Source organism: Heterodontus francisci, chromosome 34 (assembly GCF_036365525.1).
Source record: "Heterodontus francisci isolate sHetFra1 chromosome 34, sHetFra1.hap1, whole genome shotgun sequence".
Lineage (NCBI taxonomy): Eukaryota > Metazoa > Chordata > Chondrichthyes > Heterodontiformes > Heterodontidae > Heterodontus > Heterodontus francisci.
The window spans coordinates 49,299,198-49,322,651 of NC_090404.1; the positions used below are offsets into that span (position 1 = coordinate 49,299,198).

General features: G+C 42.9%; 1 protein-coding gene across 1 annotated transcript; it reads right to left on the reverse strand.

Annotated features, from left to right (window-relative positions):
- Window positions 1-9,500: 9,500 nt before the first annotated feature.
- On the reverse strand, window positions 9,501-23,147 carry LOC137348892 (probable G-protein coupled receptor 139). Its single transcript, XM_068014123.1, has 2 exons — window positions 23,078-23,147; window positions 9,501-10,405 (listed from the first exon to the last, which is right to left on the reverse strand). The coding sequence occupies exons 1-2, from the start codon at window positions 23,145-23,147 to the stop codon at window positions 9,501-9,503; spliced, it is 975 nt and encodes a 324-aa protein (XP_067870224.1).
- Between the last annotated feature and the right edge of the window lie 307 nt (window positions 23,148-23,454).

The following is a 23,454-nucleotide window of genomic DNA, read 5'->3' on the forward strand; positions in this document are numbered from 1 at the left end:
TGACCCAATCATGGTGCTGTGAAATAGCTTCTGGCTGCATACCCCAGGAGAACCATCACTCTCAGCAGTATTGAGAATGGAATATTGGTTGAAGAGTGAGATGTACTCAGGGGATTCCTGCACCAGCTGCTTGATCCTTCTTGACTGCCTGCTGCTCATCGATTACGTTTCTGCCCACATGGCCTGAAAATGTAGGGTGTTCATAACTATAACCAGGCTATCCAAGAAACTCTCAGACTCGCAGATGCACCACGTATCACAGCAAGTAACAGTGTTTATCTGACTATTGTTATTAAAGTACTTCAATTTTTAAATAGTTTTTGAGGAATTGTGTTTCAAGATTGTGGAGATGGATTTTGGACTGAATGCATTCCATCGATGCAGGATATTGTTTTTTTATTTTTTTTTTAAGTCACAAGAAGGACTTGGAAATTATGTTTTTAAAAAAACCCTTACCGGAATCAAACGCCTCAAGCTAAATGCACAACAAGAGCCTTTCTGACTAGAGCAGTTGTCTAAAGTAACGTGACAAGTCAATATTTAAGGTGGTCGAGTCGGTTCCGTTATGGAGATAGTGTTGTGTAAGTTGGGATTGCATTCTACTGAGAGAGGAACCCAGATCAGCATTTTTTCAACTTTCTAAGAAACCCTGAGAATCCAGAGCGGGGACTGGAGAAATTGATGCTGCATCTCCCCTGGAAAGCCTGACAGACTAATCTTCGACGTGGCTGAAGAGAACTGCACTAAAAATATCCCAGTGACAGCCGTCTACATGTATTTGGGATGCCAGAATAAAGGGACAACTGGTATAATTCCATATCTACAGAAAGGACGTGATTGTACTGAACAGGGTGCAGAGGAGACTCACATGGATGTTGCCTGGGCTGGAGCATTTCAGCTATGAAGAGAGACTGAAAGGGCGAAGTTTGTTTTCCTTGTAACAGAGAAGGCTGAGGGGGAACCTGATTGAGGTATGCAAAAGTATGAGGGGAATTGATAGGTGAGATCGGAAGAAACATTTTTCCCTGGCGGAGGGTTCAATAACCAGGGGCATAGATATAAGGTAAAGGGCAAGAGTTTAACACGGGATTTGAGGAAAAGATTTTCCACCCAGAGGGTGGTTGGAATCTGGAACGCACAGCCTGACGGGGTGGTAGAGGCAGGAGCCCTCACAACATTTACGAAGTACATAGATGAGCACTTGAAACGCCATAGCATACAAGGCTATGGGCCAAGTGTTGAAAAATGGGATTAGAATAGTCAGATGATTGATGGTCGGCATGGACACGATGGGCCGAAGGGCCAGTTTATGTGCTGTGTAAATCTATGACACTATATCCTCTCCATTTTCTTCAAGAATTGACAGGGATTTCGCCAAAGTATCTTTGTTTCTTTTATGTAAAGAGCTCTCTGCAGAGAAAACTTTTTTCTTTAATTGGTGTGTGTGCGTTGGGTTAATTTAAATGGGAACTTTCATATCGCAGTATCTGTTAATGCTCTGCACCTTTACTGAATAAGCCTTGCTTTACAATAAATTAATAATTTTGTTGTTTATTAAAGAAATCTGCCTGGCAGATTTTATACTGAAATAAAAATAGAGTATATAATTGGTCGTATCGGTAACGAGGTAATCATTTAAATATAGGTTGTGACCAGTGGAGAACTGGAATGTTTTTCTGAATGGAGGAATGTGACTAGTGGTGTTCCGCAGGGATCAGTGCTGGGACCTTTGCTGTTTGTAGTACATATAAATGGTTTGGAGGAAAATGTAGCTGGTCTGATTAGTAAGTTTGTGGATGACACAAAGGTTGGTGGAGTTGCCGATAATGATGAGGATGGTCAGAGGATACAGCAGGATATCGATCGGTTGGAGACTTGGGGAGAGAAATGGCAGATGGAGTTCAATCCGAACAAATGTGAGGTAATGCATTTTGGAAGGTCTAATGCAGGTGGGAGGTATACAGTAAATGGCAGAAGCCTTCGGAGTATTGACAGGCAGAGAGATCTGGGCGTACAGGTCCACAAGTCACTGAAAGTGGCAACGCAGGTGGATAAGGTTGTCAAGAAGGCATATGGAATGCTTGCCTTCATCGGTCGGGGCATAGAGTATAATAATTGGCAAGGCATGTTGCAGCTGCACAGAACCTTAGTTAGGCCACACTTAGAATATTGCGTGCAATTCTGGTCACCACATTACCAGAAGGACGTGGAGGCTTTGGAGAGGGTACAGAAGAGGTTTACCAGGATGTTGCCTGCTCTGGAGAGCATTAGCTACGAGGAGAGGTTGGAGAAACTCGGATTGTTTTCACTGGAACGACGGAGGTGGAGGGGCGACATGATAGAGGTTTACAAAGTTATGAGCGGCATGGACAAAGTGGATAGTCAGAAGCCTTTTCCCAGGGTGGAAGAGTCCATTACTAGAGAACATAGGTTTAAGGTGCGAGAAGAACAGTTTAGAGGGGATGTGCGAGGCAAGGTTTTTACACAGAGGGTGGTGAGTGCCTGGAACTTGCTGCCAGGGGAGGTGGTGGATGCAGATACGATAGCGACTTTTAAGAGTCATCTTGACAAATACATGAATAGGAAGGGAATAGAGGGATATGGGCCCCGGAAGTGCAGAAAGTGTTAGTTTAGGCAGGCAGCAAGATCGGCGCAGGCTTGGAGGGCCGAATGACCTGTTCCTGTGCTTTACTGTTCTTGGAACTTGACAACGGCAGTAAACTCCTTCAGTCGCGGTCGTAACACGATTGAATATGCTACTTAAATAAAGACTCACCAGCTACTTACCAATCAGATGATTCGCTTGTGCTGACATCATTTTATTCCATAATGTGGTTAACTGAAATGTTATTGCATAAATGTAATGATCTTAAATGTTTCTGGGGGAGAACCGTTTGTGAAAAAGGCGATGGCGAGAATGCAGAAGGAGAAAGGGGTGAGACTGAGAGCAGCTTGGTACAAAAACAGTGGCTTGTCTGTCTGTAAATGGCAAAGGAGAAAAATTACAAAGTGCCATCACAGCTCAAACCGCTTCTAGTTTGGAGAGAACGAGAGGCCCGAAACGAGCAGGGAGAGGAAGAGCAGTGTGAAACATGAGACAAGTAAAAATCAGAGTCAGAGCAGGCCCTGGAGAGCAGCAAGAGTGGGCAGATAGCGAGATGGGCACGGGGATAAACAGTGGTGGCACAGCAGGCTGAAGATAAGCAGCAGCAGCAGAGCTATTCTGCAAAAGAGGTTTGGAGTGCACTGAACGCATTGACAAAAAAGGAAGAAATTGTGTGTATTGGTAATTGGTAAGTGCTCGAATGGTGAACATTTTCCTTTTTCTCTCTCCAAACAAGGGCATTCGTTCAAACTACGAGGAGCATTTTCTTTCATATGAATCAATCAGTTGAAGTATCACAGCAAGTAAGAGTATTCCCAAAGCAATACACAGCATTGGAGACGGCAGTGTGCTCCAACACTTCGAAGAACTGCAGTCCAGACCATGACACCAAAGGGAAAGGCATTCCCAGGAGGGGCAGCAAAGACTAGAAGACAGTCCTTATAGGAGATTCCATAGTTAGGTGAACAGAAAGGCACTTCTGTATTGACCACACTGAGTCCCGCATCGGGTACTGCCTCACTGGGGCAAAGTTAAAGGATATTATGAAGAGGGTGCAGTATATCATGCAGTTGAAAGGAGTGAGACAGTCATGGTGGTCCACATCGGTGCCAATGTAATGTACAGTTATTGAGGTCATTTGGTAAGATTTACAGGCGCAAAGAACATCGAAAACATTAATCTCTGCATTACTCCATGTTCTCGCGAGGAACAATAAATACATGGCTTGAGGTACTGTGCAGAAGGGGGGCTTCAGATTCTCGGGGCATTGAGACCTGTTCTGGGGTCACCTAGTGAAAGTGAGTAGGTTGAACTTCAACAGGACTGGGACCAATGTCCTCGCAGGGAATTTCACCACTCTTGTTGGAGAGTGTTCAAAATTAATTGATAAGGGGTTGGGCACCTATATCGATGTGCAAAAGAGGGATAAGATGCATAGGGGAGGCAGAATGTTGGAAAGGACTGGGGAAGGAAGCAGTCTCATAATAGATAGGAATACACTGTGAAGAACTCCAAGAAATACAGACAGTTTGGACTGCATGAATGAAAATGCACAAAATATAGTGAATAATGTTGGTGAGACACAGGCACACATTGATGTGGTGGCAAGAACAGACATGCAGCTTAAAAAGGACGGGGACTGGGTGCTTAATATTTAAAAATACAAAGTGTTCAGAAAAAAGATGAGGAAAGGAAAAGGGAGGTGATGTTCTTCGTGATTCTTGAAGACACTGTAGCATTAAAAAAAGGATATCTTGGAAGTAACACGCCGCTTGGGGCATTCCATATGTCTCCCAATAATGGGAGAGCTATGAGCAAATTTGCAGGGAAATCACAGATATCTGCAAGAATGATAGAGTGGTGACATTGGGTGACTTCAGTGATCCAAATATGGATTGGGGCAGCGTTAGCTTCAAGGATAAGGAGGGAAATGAACTTCTGAAATGTTTTCAGGATATATTCCTTGAAAAATATGTTCTCGGTCCAACTATGCGGGAGGCATTGCTGCATCTGGTTCTGGGGAATGAGGTGGGCTAAGTGGACCAAGTGTCTCTGGTAAGCGTAATTATCGAATTGTAAGCTTCAGTCCAATAATGGAGAAGAGCAAGACAAATACTAAAGCAGAATTCTAAATTGGAAGAGGGATAACTTAAGTGAAATGAGAGGGGATGCAGCCAAGGTTAAGTGGAACCAACGATTGACAGGAAAACCTGTAATGGAACATTGCGTGAACCTTAATGGGGAAATGATTTAGGTACAGGAGCGACATTCTAACAAGAGTGAAATCAAGGGTAACCAAATTCAAGGATTCGTGGATGACGTGGGAGATATAAAATATGATGAAACAAAAAAGGTTGCATAATGCAAATCAGGTGAATTCATCAAGCGGAAGTTAAACCAAAAACAATGAGGTAAGAGGCGAAATGAAAAGGAAACTAAGACTGACAAAAACAGTATATGAGGATAGAATGGCAGTTAACATAAGTGGGAATGCAATCTTACAAAGTAAATGGTAAGTGGATCGTAAGATATGGGTTTGATCTGATTAGGGGCAGAAAGCTTAGAGACGCAACACTATACTGGAATACTTAGTAAGTACTTTGTATCGGTGTTACAGAAGAAGATGCTGTTAAACTATCTGTAGAAGCAGAGATGGGAGGGAAAAAGGAAAGGGTGAAAATTGATATTCACGATGTACTGGGAAAGCTGGCTACGCTTAGAGTGGAGAGCCACCTGGTCCGAATGGCTTACATCCCAGGTTGCTGCAGGAAGTTATGGTGAAGGTTAGCAGAAGGGATTCCCATTAGCTTCTAATCTTCCCAAGATACAAAGGGGGAGGGGGGACGGAGGATTGGGGAGTGGCAGATAAGACAAAGTTATTCATGAGATGTTGTAAGGACATTCTCAGTAATTACAGTTTGGCAAGTTTCACATCAGTGATATGTACGCTTTTGGAAAAAAAATCAATAGGCACTTGGAACGGTTTGTGTTCAGCAGAGGAATCCCTGGAGGTTACGGCATTCAAGTGAATATCTTTTAACTAAGTTGAGGTTTCTGCCACTGCTATCATTTCAGGCAGTGAGTTACAAACCCCTGCCACTCGCTGGGTGAAAACAAATCCTCATCTAACGCACTGCAATGCCCTGTTCGATAGCTTTCTATGTGAAGTAAAGGTCTGCAAAGGAAACCCGACAGAGCTTGAATGCCGGACCCGGAAGTGCATCCCGACCCGACCGGAACCCGACACAGGTTATCCAGTCCCGTCGGGGTCGGGTCGAGTAGCAGTCTCATGTACTGATGTAAAGGTCCGCTACCCGACTCGACCCCGACTGGACATGACGACATGTGTTCGATTCGGGTCAGGTTGGGTAGCACTTCTGTGTCTGGCATTCGGGCTAGGTCGGGTTTCCTTTGCAGTCCTTTATCATCATCTCCCTTTTAATACTTCTACCAAACGCTTTAAATTTATGTTTCCTCGTCACTGACCCCTCTGCTAAGGGAAATAGGTCCTTCCCATTTACTCTATCCAGGCCCCTTCACAACCTTGCACACCTCAATCTAATCTTCCCTCAGGCACCTATCCAATCTTTCCTGATAGCTGCAATTTTACGTTGCTGGCAACAACCTTGTAAATCTTCTCGGTAATGTCACTTGAGGGAAATAAACTTACAAGGCTCCAGGGATCAAGCGGCAGAGTGAGACGGAGTGGATTTCTCTATAGACAGCCGACATAAACTCGATGGCCTTCTTTTGTGCTGGAATTATTCTATGACTCTAAACAGCGGCGGAGATAAGCTACAGGACAACATTTAGTTTAATCTTCCTGTCACTTAAAATGGACTATGTACTTAGTTCAGTTGATTAAATGTTCAGTGGTCGAAATTCATCTCTGAAGGTAAACGGTCAGTGGAATGAAATATTCATGTGCTGTGTACAACTGGTGACCCATCTGACATTGCCCTTTTAGCGTCACCATCTAGGAACAAGTTGTACTCCCAGTTCTTTGCATTCATGCCACTTGGAGAATCTTAATCTAAAACAAGGACTTAAATTTATCATTGATGTGTTGATTCATTAGTTAAAAAGAAACTCAGTCAAAAACAATGTTCTGGGTAATATTTATTCCTCAAGCAACGTCAGGAAAACTTCTAATCAGGCAACATCACATTGTTGCGTGTGTCAGATTATTGGGTACAGGTTAGGCGGCCGCATTTACTACACTTGAAACATATGTCATAGGCCATAAGGCATCTTGAGACGCCCTGATGTCAGGAAGGGCACTATGTAAATGCAAGTTTTGTTTTTCTTTCACAAACATTCAATTACGTGTAGTAAAGTGCAGCATTGGTTTAAATTATGTTGAATTGTTCGCTTATCACAGAGGATGAAGGACTGATCTGGAACATAAATTGACCTTAGCATCAGTTATTTTTCTCCCACCCTTTTGCTGACCAACCAAGGACTCATGTATTGATAATCTAACTGTGTCGAGAAGGATAACTTCATTAAATTAAAAGTATAGTGCCGTCTCATTTCAAATCAATATGCATTAGCCATAGAGTGACTTAAATTTACAGAAGTACAAAATTCGACCCTCCTGCGCCAGCCAATTGACAACGAAAACCAGAATTAATTTATATTTATATAGTGCTTGCAAGTCCTCAGGATATCCGAAAGTGAATGTGGGATCTGGTTTGGACTGATAGATAAATCAAAGAAAATTGCTATTGCTAAGCTCAGTCCCCAAAGCACTGCATTAATCCAAACATATTCCTGCTCCAGCGTTCTTTCCTGGTAACCCTGTCTCATTACAACTTAATGCCACTGAACTGCTTCCCTATAGTCTTGTACTAGGCCCCAAACTAGTTTCACTGCCCCATTCTCCCCACAGCCCTATATCAATCCAAAATTAATCTCACCACCATGCTCTCTCCCCATAGTTATCCAAAGTTATTCCCACAGATCGTACTCTCTGCAGTCTTTCTTTAATCCAAATGCCCTGCTACCTCCCCATAACCTCGTGTTAATCCCAAGATCAACTCCCGGCCCCAAACTTTATCCAAAGATCGGAATTAATAATAAAGTGTCCTAACTTCACTGTTCCCTCCCAATATCGTTATAGCAATCCCAAACTGATCGCAATCAGAGGAATCATGGACTATGAGGCTACACAGAACAATGGGCTCTTAAATTCCAGAAAATGTGCACAGGCATAAATCAGTAATGGAACATTGTGAACTTTATTTCGGATTTAACAAACAGCAACCAGTTGATACACAAAAGTAAAATAACGACTATCCACTTTCGTAGAGGAAATATGGGCTAATCAGGGCAGAATTAGCGTTTACACTCTCATGAAGATTCATGTTTTTCAATGAACATGAAGGCCCAGAACCTGCTTAACTCTTACCAATTGACTGGAAATTGTTTTCCACCGGTCAGTAATTGCAATGCTTGTAAGATTGACACAGTATGGACACATTAAACATGGTCTTTGGTGCAGTAATGGCATGTGTCAGTAAATTGGGATGTTTGTTTTACTCGGAAGGAAGTTCATATTCAATAAATTGGAATGTTCCCGTCTCTGGATCAGGAAGGTCAGCCATCAGTAAACTGGGATGTCTGTCTCTCCGGTAAAAGAAGATCACCTGTCAGTAAATTGGGATGTTTTTGTCTCTGGTACATGAAGGTCACCTGTCAGTAAATTGGGATGTTTGTTTCTAACGTAAAAGACGGTACAAGGATTAGCCGTGTGGTCGATAGCAAGGAGATCAGCTGTAAGCTTCCAGAAGATATCGATGATCTGGTCAGATGAACAAAAATGTGGCAAATGGAATTCAACCTGGAGAAGTGTGAGGTGATGCATTTGGGGCGGTCACACAAGGCAGAAGTATACACGAAAAATGGGAAAATACTGAGAAGTGTAGAGGAAGTGAGAGACCTTGAAGTGAATTTCCACAGATCCCTGAAGTTAACAGGACAAGGCCATAAGGTGGTTGAGAAGGCACATGGAATCCTTCCCTTTCTGAGCCGAGGTACAGAATATAACAGCAGGGGGGTTCTGCTGGAACTGTACAACTCATTGGTTCGGCCACAACTTGAGTTTTGTGTACAGTTCTGGTCACAAAGGTCAGAAAGGATGTAATTGCATTAGAGAGGGTACAGAGGAGATTTACCAGGACTGGAAACATGCAGCTATGAGGAAAGATTTTTAGGGGCCTGGATAAAGTCGAAGTGAAGGGGCAGATCGGTCAATGATAAGGATGCATGGATTAAAGTGATTGGTAGATAAATTCGAGGGGAGATGAGGGAAAACTTTCTTCCTCCAAAGGGTGTTGGAGATCTGGTACGCACTGCCTGAATGGATAGTTGAGGCAGAAACCCTTAACTCATTGAGGAGGAGACTGGATATGCACCTCAAGTGCCGTAATCTGAAGGGCAACGGACCAAATGCAGTCAAGTGGGATTAGAATAGGTGGATCGTTTTTTCTTTCGGCTGGCACAGGCACTGTGCCTTAAACCGTCTATGATTCTGTGATTATATGGTACAGGAAGGTCACCTGCCAGTAAATTCGGATATTTGTGCCTCTGATACAACACCGTCACCTAACAGTAAATTGGAATGTTTGTCTCTCTGGTAGAGAGTGTTCACCTGTCTTTAAATTAGTTTTTAGGTCAGAAACCCTGTTGCACATCACTATTCCGCTCATTTTATTGTTTCAACAATGTCTTTACACTAATAAAAGTCAGATTTTTTCATTCATGTCACTAAACAGAAAAATGTTTCCACCTCACATTTATCCTTAGCCATCGGGCAAATGATTTTTGTTTTCCAAATGTAAATTAGGATAGGTTTATTCATGTAAGGGAGAAATAGCTTTTTAATTTGTTCTTTTCATTGTTTACATAAATTTCTTATCAGCTTCAGTGGATATTGCACCATGTTACTTATTTCTCCCCTGAATTTTCTCTGAGTCACTGCGTAAATAAACGTGTTTGTGCAACAACTCAGCAGCTGAAGCATATTTGCGCTTTCTAGGAAGATATATTTGGGGTCACTGAAACCTTTGATTTCATAATCCTTTATGAATCTCTCAAAAAAGAATTGGAGAACGTATGTCGTCCAAAGCGAGATGAAACTACCCGAGATGGCAAAGAGTAAAGTGATGGACTTTCTCCGGCTCTCCATCTCTGGGTCACTCTGATTCTCTCCATTACTGCAAACCCGAAGTCTCCTGCGGGCTCTATTGGCCGCCAGAATGTGTCTGACGGTCAAAGCATTGAGTAGCAGGATTAGAAAGAATGGGAGAGAAGGAGTTAAAATACGGTCAGTCCAATCAAAAGCTGTCCATACAAGTGACGTATAACGGATATCCTTTTTCCTGCAATACCAGGGGACATTGTCAATTATGTACATGGGTTCATGTATAAAATACCAGGGGATATTGATTAAACAACTGAGCACACAAACCATTCCTATAACCACAGACGCCATTTTCTCATTGCAATATTTTGCTTTCAGCTTCTGGCAACAAATGGCCACAAATCGATCAAAGGTGAAAGTGACAGTTAACCAGACAGAGCTGTCCCTGGATGCATAAATTATCATAATGCTGAGACTGCACACTGGAGTTATGGAAAGGAAGCTACCTGGAAAGTAAATAGCTGGAATCCTATTCAATAACACTGCTGTTATAATGACCAAGAGATCCGTCACTGCCATGGACAACAGGTACCGAGTGATACATCTGGAGAGACCACATCTTCCTCGGGACAGGATCACAATTGCCACTAAATTAACTGCAAGAGAGGGAGACAGAGAAGAAGCTACAGAATACACTCACAGTAGAGGAAATACATTTTTCAGAGTTACATGCAGTTCACAGCTCTGATACTTAATGCAATAGAGATTAATATAGGTCAGAGACCTCAAAGAAAGTATTAAATATCATTTGAAAATAAACAACATTAAAATAAATGGAAATGTCAAACACGTGAAAATATTTGATTCCCAAGTGAAAAATGGAATAAATCGCAAAGTAATACATACAAATTTAAGATAATGAATTAAAACACTCAATCGACACAGGCACAAATTGAATAAAAATCAGAATATATTTAATAGGAAAATGCAGCAATGAAAAACGTGTGTGTAGCTTTGTATTTGCTTTGCCGTCTGAATGTTTACACAATAGATGTGAACCGTTTCACTTTGTTAGACACAGCAGACAGTCTTTATGAACCAGACCACATCAAGAGTCGGGAGAAAATAAACCCATCGGTCTTGAACTAACTATATCAGTCGAGAAAATAATATTGTGCGAAACACCAGGAAATCTTCTAGATGTTCTTCAATGTAATGCTTAACTTCCATCCCAATTAACAAATCATACTATTGGCTTAACGTCTCATGTGAAAACCATAGTATCTGCAATGCATTACTCCTTCAATACTTCCCAGTGTCAACGTGGACTGAGTCCTGATCAATTGAACAAAGGTAGTGCAGCATGAAATAAATGTACAATATTAGGTATGAGAGCACTTAAAAGAACATCTTCGGTCACTGGGACAGCGGAAAATGAGTTATACCGGGAAGAGTAATCTTGCGGACTTCATTGAGATTTGGGCTTCCAAATCCATGATTGAGTCAAAGTGAGCCAGTAATCTGATGGAAAGGAATCGTCCTTTAATCTGAAGTGGCAATCAAAGGGCTATACGAGATGTTTCAATCCACAAACAAGGTTAGGCCAAAACATTAGAATTAGAAACTTCAAGGACCATGACGAGTGAAATGATCAGAAATAGCATTTGGGATGAGTGCAGGTTCTGGAATAAAAGAACTGTAGTCGCTTGTTTGGAAAGGAACTGATATAAATCGAACGCATGGAAGGAGCAGAGAGAGCTAAACCAAATGGATGGAATCAGAAGTCAAAGATGGATGCCCATGGGAAACCGATCTTTGATGAACCACGGTGTCTTATCAAGTCCATACTTTCTCTCTGTAGCTCAATCTTACCAGCCACAAAATCCTGCTCGAACCTGTAGTCCTGTAAGATTATTTTCTTCAAGTATCCATCCAACGTCCTTTTGAAATCATTCATCATCTCCGCAACAAGTTGTGGGCAACAAGTTCCAGGTCATTGCCACTCTTGCATAAAAAAGTCCTCACAACTCCCTGCAACTATATTTGCCCATTACCTTAAATCTGTTCCCCTTAGTCGTATACCAGCAGCTAATGTGAACAACTTTTCTTTCTCTTCCCCATCTAAAGCTGTCATAATCTTGTACACTTCTACCTTTTCAGCAAGCAATCTCCCTTTCTCCAAGAAGTACAACCCCAGCTTCTGCCTGGAACCATTCTGGTAACTCTCCTCTGCACCGCCTCAGGAACTCTCACATTCTTCCTAAAGTGTGGTAACCAAAACTGGAAACAATACTCTAGTTATAGCCTAGCCTGAGACTTTTATAGGTTCAGCATAAGGTCCCTGCTTTTGTACTCAATACCTCTATTTCTGAAGCCCAAGATTGCACCTGTCTTGCAAACTTCTCTCTCATTGTGCCCTGCCACTTTTAGAGATCTATGCACATGAACTCGAGGTTCCTTTGTCCTTGCATATTCTTTCTAACTGTGCCATTAAGTCTATGTTGCATCTCCCTGCCACTTTTGCCAAAATGCATCACCTCACATTTTTCTGCATTAAATTCCATCTGCCACTTTTCGGCCCATTCTGCTAGCCTACTTATGTCCTGATGCAGTTAATTGCTATCTTCTGCACTGTGTGCCAAACCTCTGAATGTGGTATCATCGGTAAACATTGAAATTGTAATCTGTATTCCAATAGGTACGTCATTTACGTATCTAACAAGAAAGCAGAGGTTCCAGCACTGAACTTTGGGGACGACCAGTTTCTATCATCATTTAGTGTGAAAAACAGCAATTTTCAACAAATCGCTGCTTTCTGTCCTTTAGCTATTTTTTTTATCCATACTGACACTGACCCTCATACTCCATGAGCTTCAATTTTGTTTTCTGCCTTTCATGTGGTACTTTGTCAAATGCTTTCTTAAAATCCAAATAGACCGCATCCATTGCACTCACTTCATCACACTTTTGTTATTTCATCAAAATAACTCAACGAGATTCGTCAAGTATGATATGCCTCTGAAAACATCTTGCTGGCTCTCCCTATTAAGCCAAACCTCTCGAATTGTCTATTGATTTTCCCCCTGGTTATCGCTTCTAAAAACCTTCCCATTACTGATGTCAAGCATACTTGCCTGTAAGTACCAGGAATGTCATTATTTCCTTTCTTGCATAAGCGTTTCATATTTGCCACTCTCCAATCTTCTGGCACAACAACCGTTTCTAACAATAGAATCATTAGCTCTTTTGCAACAGAGAAGGAGGGAATTTGCGTCATCAAGTCATAGAGCCAGAGAACCATAGATAAAATTACTGCACAGAAAAAGGTCAATCAGCCCATGCAGTCTGCTTCGGCCGAACAGACGAGCTGCCCAATCTAATCCCACCTTCCAGAACCTGGTCCAGAACCTTGCAGCTTACAGCACTTCAGGTGCATGTCCAGTTACCTTTTAAAGGAATTGAGTGTTTCTGCCTCCACTACCAATCCTGGCAGTAAATTACAGACACCCACCACCCTCTGGGTAAAAAGGGTTTCCTCATGTCCCCTGTAATCCTGCTACGAATCACCAGAAATCTGTGTCACCTGGTAATTGATTTCTCCACTAGGGGAACCACGTTATTCCTGTCCACTCTGTCTAGGTCCCTCATAATTTTGTACACCTCATTCATTCAAGTAACCCCTCTGCCTCCTCAGTTCCAGGGAAACAACCCTCGCCTATCCAATATTCCCTCAAAGCTGAAACCTTCAAGCCCGAGCAACATTCCCTTGGCAACATTCTTATAAATCTCCTCTGTACTCTCTCCACAGTAATTATGTCCCTTCGTTAATGTGGTGACCAGAACTGCACGCAATACTCCGACAATGGCCTTACCAACGCTCTATACAATTCCAGCACGCTATACCTCTCCCAATAAAGGAAAGCAATACTTATGCCTTCTTCACCACGCTATCCAGCGATTCTGCCACCTTCCGAGAACTGTGGACAAGCACTCCAAGGTCTCACACTTCTTCTGCCCAGCTCAATATCCTCACCTTTATTGTATATTCCCTCGCTTTATTTGTCATTCCCAAATGCATTACCTCACACTTCTTTGGATTGAATTCCATTTGCCATTGATATCATTCTTGAGTCGATGGCTTTTCCCCTCACTATTAACTACACGAACGATTTTTGCGTCATTATCAAATTTCCCAATCATATCATCCATATTTAAGTCCAAATCATTAATATATACCACACACGGCAAGGGACTCAACACTGAGCCCTTTGTAACACCACTGGAAACCGCATTCCATTAAAAAAAACATCCATCGAGTATTACCCTTTGTTTTCTTTCACTTAGCCAATTCTGGATCCAACCTACCACATCCCCATTTATTCCATGGGTTTTCCTTTTACTGACCAATCTGCCATGCAGGATCATCTGCCATGCTGGACCTTCTGCCATGCGGCACAGTGGCGCAGTGGTTAGCACCGCAGCCTCACAGCTCCAGGGACCCGGGTTCGATTCTGGGTACTGCCCCGTGGAGTTTGCAAGTTCTCCCTGTGTCTGCGTGACTTTTCTCCAGGTGCTCCGGTTTCCTCCCACAAGCCAAAAGACTTGCATGTTGGAAGGTAAATTGCCCTTTATAAATTGTCACTAGAATAGGTAGGTGGTCGGGAAAATATAGGGTCAGGTGGGGATGTTTGGTAGGAATATGGGATGAGTGTAGGATTACAATAACTGGGTGGTTGATGGTCGGCACAGACTCGGTGGGCCGAAGGGCCTGTTTCAGTGCTGTATCTCTAATCTAATCTAATGTAAATGCCTTACGAAAATTCATGTAAACCACATCCACTTCACTACCCTCATCCACCCTCCTTGTCACTTCCTCAATAAACTCAAGTAAGCTAGTAAGTCATGACCTTCTCCTAACAAATCCATGCTGCTGATACTGATTAATCTGTGCCTTTCTAAGTGACATTTTATCCTATCCATCAGAATAGATTCTAACAATTTACCCACCACAGAGGTCAGATTGGCTTCCTATAATTGCCTGTCTTATCCCTCGTACCCTTTTTGAAGAATGATGGAAAGCTCGCAGTCCTCCAAACATCTGCTACCTCACCTGTATCTAGGGAGGATTTGAAGATGATCCCCAGCACATCCGTCATTTCCTCCCTGGCATTCTTTAACAACCTGGGATGCAATCCATCCGTTCCTAGCGTTGTATCCACTTTCGGGGATGCCAGACCCTCAAGCACTTTCTCTCTCATTATGCTTATCGTATCTAATATTTCGCACCTCTCCTCTTTAACTATAATATCTGCATCAACACTTTCCTTCGTGATGACAGAGACAAAAAACTCATTCAAAACTCTTCCCACATCTTCTGCATCCACATGTAAATTCCCCTGGACATCTCTGACAGGCCCTACCCTTTGCTTAGTTATCCTCCGGTTCTTAATCTAGTGTTAAAACATCTACGGGTTTTCCTTGATTTTACCTGCCAGTAATTGTTCATGTCAATTCTTTGTTTTTACTAATGTCCTTTATAATATACCCTGCACTTTCTACACTCCACTGGGCTTTCGAACGTATTAAGATATTTGTGATCGTAATAAGCTTTCTTTTTCTGCTTTAACTTACCCTGTAAGCTTTCAGACAACGAGGGGTCTCTAGATTGGGTAGTATCACCCTTAATCTATGTGGGAACATGCCTACACTGAGCCAGTAGAATCTCGGTCTTGAATGCCTCATAGTGGTTTGCCACTGATTTTCCTTCAGGAAGCTGTATCCAGGCCACATTGCCAGGTTCAGTTTCATAAACTTTGCCTTCCCCGCAATTTATTTATTTATTTAGAGACACAGCACTGAAAAAGGCCCTTTGGTCCACCGAGTCTGTGCCGACCAACAACCACCCATTTGTACTAACCCTACAGTAATCCCATATTCCCTACCACCGACCTACAGTAGTGGCAATTTACAATGGCCAATTCACCTATAACCTGCAAGTCTTTGGCTGTGGGAGGAAACCGGAGCACCCAGCGAAAACCCACATGGTCACAGGGAGAACTTGCAAACTCCACACAGGCAGTACCCAGAATCGAACCCAGGTCCCTTGAGCTGTGGTGCTGAGCACTGCACCACTTCTGTTTTATCTTTGTCTTTTCCAATGAGTATGCTAAACCTAACTGTATTATGGCCACTATCCCCAAACTCTGCTTTGGTCCAGGGAGAACAATCACAGCTTTTCAAAACTAGGATAGCAACTAAAATTTCCCAGACTGGTCCCATTCTGGAAAATCTCCTTTTCACCCGCACTAGGACTCTCACATCCTTCACAAAATGCAGTGATCAGAACTCGATGCAATACGCTAGTTTGGCCTTAACCAGAGCTTTATAAAGGTTTGGCAAAACGTCCCTCATTTTCTACTATATGCTTCTATTTATGAATCCCAAGATCACATACGGTTTGCTAACCACTTTCGCAACATGTCCTACCAGCTTCAAAGATGGATGCACATGCACTCCCAGGTCCGTCTGTTCCTGCGCACTCTTTAGAACTGCGCCATTGAGCTTACATTGCCTGACCACAGTCCTTCTGCCACATTACATCACCTCACCCTTATCTGTATTAAATTCCATCCACCACATGTCTGCCCATTCTGCGAGCCCTGCTTTGGGCAGTTCTTAGAATCTTCAATATTTTCCACTGCTTCAAATTTGTCATAACTGGCATATTTTGCAATTCTACTCTGTATTGCAAGATCCAAGCCATTTCTATAAAGTATCAGAAAATGTTGCCTTATCATTGGCCCTTGAGGAACACCGCTCTCGATCATACTACTGTCTGAAAAACAACCAACTATCACGATTCTCAGTGTTATTTCCTGAAGACAAATTTTCATCACATTGGTCCCTTACCCTTCTAGCCAATGAGCCTCAAGTTCTTGAACCAGCCTTTTATGTGGCACTTTTCAAACGCTTTCATAAAATCCAAACAGCATCCAATGCATTCCCTTCATCAAAATATTCAATTAGATCTGTCAAGCATGACCTGCCTTTTTACAAATCCATGGTGGCTATCCTATATTATCTCAAACTCTCCAAGATTTCTCTTGATTATTTTTTTCTGGAATCTTGCCACCACTGATGTTATACTCACTGTCCTGCAGTTGCTACAACCATCCTTACACCCTTTCATGATTAAGGGTGACATATTTAACACTCACTGATCCTTTGGCACCTCCCATATCTAAAGAAGAATGAAAGATTACGACAAGCCCTTCTGCTCTCTCGACTTCATTTAACAACCTGAGATGCATCCGGACCAGATGACCTATCTACCCTCAGCAGTCTTTCCTGTACTACTGCAAATCAATATTTACCCTGGTCATTGCCTTACTGTCTCCGCTTCTACCGATATTTTGTTAGATTCATCTTCCTTAGTAAATACCAATGCAAAATACCCATTAAGTACGCGAGCCCACTCCACCTCTTACGACACGCTGGCTATTGTCATGCCAGTAGACGATTTTTGGATTGCCTTTTATGTTGATTGCCATTCTATTCTCCTATTCTCTCTTCGTCATTCCTATTTTCATCTTCACCACCCCTCTCTACGTACTTTATAAGGCATGGTTCTCACTTGAAGAATTCGCTTGACATGCATTATAAACGAACGTGTTGAAATGGCAAACGACTGGAAGCTCGGGGTCATGTTTTTGGAATGTGCTGGGGTATTTCTCAAAGCGGTCACCAAATCTCTGTTTGATATCCCTAATGTCCAGCAGACAGCATTGTGAGCAACGAATATGTTATACTAAATTGAAAGAAGTGCGAGTAAGTTGCTGTTTCACCTGAAATAAGTGTTTGGGGCCTTGGATAGTGAGAACAAAGAACAAAGAGAACAAAGAAAATTACAGCATAGGAACAGGTCCTACGGACCTCCAAGCCTGCGCTGATCCAGATCCTCTGTCTAAACATGTCGCCTATTTTCTAAGGGTCTGTATCTCTTTGCTTCCTGCCCATTCATGTATCTGTCTGGATACATCATTAAAGAGGCTATCGTGCCCGCGTCTACCACCTCCGCTGGCAACGCGTTCCAGGCACCCACCACCCTCTGCTTAAAGAACTTTCCACGCATATCCCCCCTAAACTTTTCCCCTCTCAATTTGAACTCGTGACCCTGGTAATTGAATCCCCCACTCTGGGAAAACGCTTCTTGCTATCCACCCTGTCTCTGCCTCTCATGATTTTGTACCCCTCAATCAGGTCCCCCCTCAACCTCCGTCTTTCTATTGAAAATAATCCTAATCTGCTCAACCTCTCTTCATAGCTAGCGCCCTCCAAACCAGGCAACATCCTGGTGAACCTCCTCTGCACCCTCTCCAAAGCATCTCCATCCTTTTGGTAATGTGGCGACCAGAACTGCACGCAGTGTTCCAAATGTGGCCGAACCAAAGTCTTATACAACTGGAACATGACCTGCCAACCCTTGTACTCAATACTCCGTCCGATGAAGGAAAGCATGCCGTATGCCTAATTGACCACTCTATTGACCTGCGTTGCCACCTTCAGGGAACAATGGACCTGAACACCCAAGTCTCTCTGTACATCAATTTTCCCCAGGACTTTTCCATTTACTGTATAATTCACTCTTGAATTGGAACTTCCAAAATGCATCACCTCGCATTTGCCCTGATTGAACTCCATCTGCCATTTCTCTGCCCAACTCTCCAATCTATTTATATTCTGCTGTATTCTCTGACAGTCCCCTTCACTATCTGCTACTCCACCAATCTTAGTGTCGTCTGCAAACTTGCTAATCAGACCACCTATACTTTCCTCCAAATCATTTATGTATATCACAAACAACAGTGGTCCCAGCACAGCAGGAGGTGAGAGGAGGTAAAAGAGCAGGGATTACACCTGCTGCGATTGCTTTGAAAGGTGCAGTGGGAAGGTGTTGGGGTACTGGAGGAGCGGGCCAGATGTCGCAGAGGGCGCAATCACTTCAGAATGCTGACGGGGAGGAAGGAGGAAGGTGCATTTGCTGATGGCATCACACTAGAGGTGACGGAAATGGGACAGAGGGAGGGAAGGGGTAAGGGTAGAAGTCTCCGATGATTCAACCTTCCACAACAGCGCTTCTGATATGTCTTTCTTTATCCTCAACCGAGGATTCTCCCCCGCAACTCCGACACCACAACCCCCCCTACCCCCCCCCCCCCCACCCCACCATGCCCCACTGTGGTTGACAGGGCGTCAACCGTGTCCAACCCACTTTCTGCATTTCTCTCTCTCTCCTTACCCTCCTTGCTAGATTGCGACAGGGTTCGCCTTGACCTCACTTTCCACCCCTCCTGCCTGCATAGCCGATGGATCTTCCTGCGTCATTTCCGCCACCTCCAGCGTGATGACGCCACCAAAGGCTTCTTCCCCTCCCCTGTCAGCATTCTGATGGAATCATTCCCTCCACGACTCCCTAGTCCACTCCACCATTATCCCACCACCTGGTCCCCTTCTCATGGCAACTTGCCATGCAATCGCAGGAGGTGTGATGCCTGCCCTTTTACCTTCTTCCTCCTCACTATCCCAGGCCCCAAACAGTCCTTTCACGTGAAGCAGCGATTTGCATGTGCATCTTTCAATTTAGTATACTGCATTCGCTGCGCACACTGCGGTCACGTCTACAATGGGGAGACCAAACATAGATTGAGTGACCACTTGGTGGAACACATCCACTCAGTCCATAAAGATAACCTCGAGCTTCTGGTCACTTGTCATTTCAACACACTCTCCTGCTCTCATGCCAGACTCTGTCCTGGGCTTGCTGCCGTGTTCCAGTGAACATCAACGCAGGCTCGAGGAACAGCACCATATTTACCGAGTTGGCACACGACAGCCTACCAGTATTAACATTGAGTTCAATGATTTCAGAGCATGACAGGTCCTCTTTTATTTTTATTTTGTTTTGTCTTGTTTCATCATTCTTATTTTTTAGGTTTGTGCTTTTGGCGAGGCTGTTCATTAATCTATTCTTAACATCCTCTCTGCACGAATGCTTTCTCCTTCATCACACCATTAGTGCACGCTCTTTGCCTTTGCCTCAAGTCCCCCTTGTCAGTTAATATCTCTGGCCCTATGTCCTATCACACACCTTCCCCTTTGTACTCTTTTCCCCACCCCCACTTGCTTTGCTTAAAACTTCTTATATTTCTCACCCTTGCCTGTTCTGATGAAAGGTTAAACAAAGAACAAAGAACAGTACAGCACAGGAACACGACATTCAGCCCTCCAAGCCTGCGCCGATCTTGATGCCTGCCAAAGCTAAAACCTTCTGCACTGCACTTCCGGGGACCATATCTCGCTATTCCCATCCTATTCATGTATTTGTCAAGATGTCTCTTAAACGTCGCTATCGTACCTGCTTCCGCCACCTCCCCTGGCAGCAGGTTCCAGGCACTCACCACCCTCTGTGTAAAGAACTTGTCTTGCCTTACAGACCTGAAATATTATCCCTGCTTCTCTCTCCACAGATGTCACTCGACCTGTTGAGTATTTTCAGCACTTCCTGTTTTTTATTTCAGATTTCCAGTATCTCTGCATTTCAAGCCATATTTTCGCAATTGTCACTGCATCATTATCCCAAACTTCGTTTTGTGCTTGTAGATCGCCGATCCTATTCACCACAACTTCTGCATTAACATACACACATTGTAATCCTATCTTTCCATTCCTTGTCTCTCTGCTCAGTCTGATGCTGTCTAAAATGGAATGATTCCCTTTTCTAGTGTTGTCCAACACTCTTACATTGTGCACATTATCCCTCGTTGCTATTTCTATATGGTAGCACGCATTTCCCTGCCAATTTCATATAAACCCTCCCCAACGACACGAGTGAACCTGCTCATGAGGACATTAAAGCCGGTCCTATTGAGGTATAACTCGTTCCAATGAATAGGTGCCTTCTACCCTCGAGTTGGGTACAGTGCACAATATATCTAGGGAAGGTTAGACAATTATGGGAATCCCTGCCGCTGTCTCCAGCCCACTTCCTGTGGTAAACTGTGATGCAAGCCATCAGGGCCAAGTGATTTATCCATTCAAAGCATAGTCAGCCGTTCCAGTGTATAAGTTGTTACCCCATCCATTACCTCTTCATTTTCTTTCTCAACTTACTGCACTTGATCCGATTATTCCTTGAAGAATTCATCTGACATGCATCATATACCATCTTCTATTTCATTATATTCTTTAACTCATTCGGCATCCAAGACGCCCAAGCTTTGATTTCTTTACCTCACTGCCTTTGTTGGAATGCAGAAATCCTGTAGCTGAAGCATGTCCTCCGTAAAAGCACCTATTGCCCGTTACATCTTTTTCCTGTCACCTTTTGGTTCCATTTTACCTTCCCTGGATTCCCTCTCATCCCATCGAAGTTAGCCCTCTTTCAAGTTAGAATTTCAACTTGTGATTGTGCCTTGTTCTTCTCCATTCCTAATCTAAACATTTTGATCACTCTTACCCTAATGTCCCCCAGATACATTTAATCCACTTAGCCGGCTTCATTCTCCAACGACGGATCCGGCAATGCCCTCTTCCTCTTTGGACAGAGAACATACTGGTCAAGTTCTCCTAAACATATTTCAGAAGTTCCTCCCCCTCCTTAACATTTATTCAACTATTATCCCAATCGATATTGTGCTAATTAAAGTGCCAACTTTCAGCACTCTGTATTTCTTGCACGTCTCTGTGATTTCCCAACAGATTTCCTCATCCATCTCTCTCTATGTATAGACCAATATAATATCCCCAGTAGCGTGATCATCCCTCATTTTGCTTCTCAACGCGAACCAAATGGATTCTGTTACTGCCCCCTCAAGGCCAGCATCTGTTTCAACGCGACTAATCAGCACTGCTACATCCCTCCCGTTTTGTTCTTTCCCGATCCTTTGAAACAATTGAATCCTTGACTATTCAGAGCCCACTCCTCACCATTTTATGTCACGTATCCGTTTAGCCACTACATCATATTCCCACGTGACTGTTTGTTCTTATCGCTCACCAACCTTTTTCACCATACTTTGCGCATTTACATATATGAATTGTAAACTTGTCTTTGCATTCCTCATAGTCTTTCTTATTCTTTTCTATTTCCTTCTCTCGTAGTATCCGACACTCACAATCCAGATGCACCGTATTCTTCTTTTCTACTCTTTACGCTGGTGCCCATCCCACTTCCAACAATTCAGGTGTTTCATTAGTCTGAATGAATAGCAAGACTTTGAGCTAGAACTTATCTTCCTAAGTTCCTTCCTTAAAACCATGTCACAATTTAATTACGTATTAACTTAATTCACCAATTACGAATGTATGAATTACTTAATCAAAACCGCCAAAAATTAATGCATTTGAGAAATTCTTCCAAGATTGACATAATTCAGGATTCTCAGAAACGTATTTAATTTGTTATCAAATCCCATATAAACTAAATGTTGATGCAAAAACTTAATTCCATGTCATTCCTACGCCCATGTCTTTTGATGTTGGTCCGTTTATTTTCTCAGGATCTGTTCAAATTTGAAATGCCAAAAGGACGTCCCCACCTTCCACCCATGATCCCTGAGGGCTCTGCAATTTAATGGTGGAATTGTCCTTTTACAGATGGACAGTATTTCTACATTTTACGCAATATAACGCCTGTTGGAGTTCACTGTTTGTTTCACAAGTGCTAAACAGGTTAGGAAAATATGTGCAGAAGTTAGCTATCCCTCCTGTCTCGTCCACCATTCAAATGAATCAAGGCTGAAATGCATTCTTTTTCAATTTTCCCTTCTCGGTTCCTTAAGAAAAATCTAGCAATAAGAGTTTTAACATTTTCAAGTGGCCTAGTCTCAACAGATCGCAGGGAGGCAGAGTGCCATATTTACACTAGCCAACGTTTGAAGAAGTGTTTCCTCATTTCTTTCCTGAATGGCTTTGTTATAATTGCAAGATTCTTCCCTTATGTTATGGACTCACCCAACAGATGAAAGTCTCTCTCTATCTACTCTATCAAATCCTTCGATTACCATAAAATTCGCTGAAACGTTCCGCACTTAGGAATACAAACCACGTTTATTTAACCTGTTCTAATACTTTAACCCTCAAAGCTCCGTTGTCATTCTAGTGCTTCTTCGCTGCAGGCCCTCCAAGATCAATAAATCTTTCCTTGGGCGCAGTGCCCAGAACTGAAAGCAATGCTTTAGATGTGATCTAACCCGAGCTTTAGTACTCCAGCCCCTTGCAAGAAAGGCTAATTTTCAATTAGACAATGCATAATCTGCTGCAATACTTACCTGGAATTGCAAAAACTGCAAGGGCAGTGTAGTAAATGGCATACACGAGGCCTTTGGGTGGGGCATGCATTTTTTTCTGAGAAGCAGTGATGTCTGTTTGGGATCCCACATGCACTCCGTTCGCCATTCAAAGGATCCCCTAATATACCCGATGTTAAACCCCCAGAGGCACAATTAGATAACATCACCATTCATCCGAGCTACAGTCACTGAACAAACAACTTCGCTAACATCACCAGTTACATTAGGTACAGTCACTAAACAAATAGATTTGGTTACATTAACATTAATTTAAATTGCAGACATTGAACAGACAGATTAGTATCGTCGAATTTACCATTTTTATGCAATGAAATGTATAGAATTGCTTCTGGACA

What these genes read in the sequence shown, in the direction of transcription:
- LOC137348892 (XM_068014123.1), bottom strand. Translation starts at nt 23,147, where the DNA reads ATGCATGCCCCACCCAAAGGCCTCGTGTATGCCATTTACTACACTGCC. An exon ending in TGCAGTTTTTGCAATTCCAG is followed by an intron (nt 10,406 to 23,077) that starts GTAAGTATTGCA and finishes CCTCTCTTGCAG; the next exon opens with TTAATTTAGTGGCAATTGTG.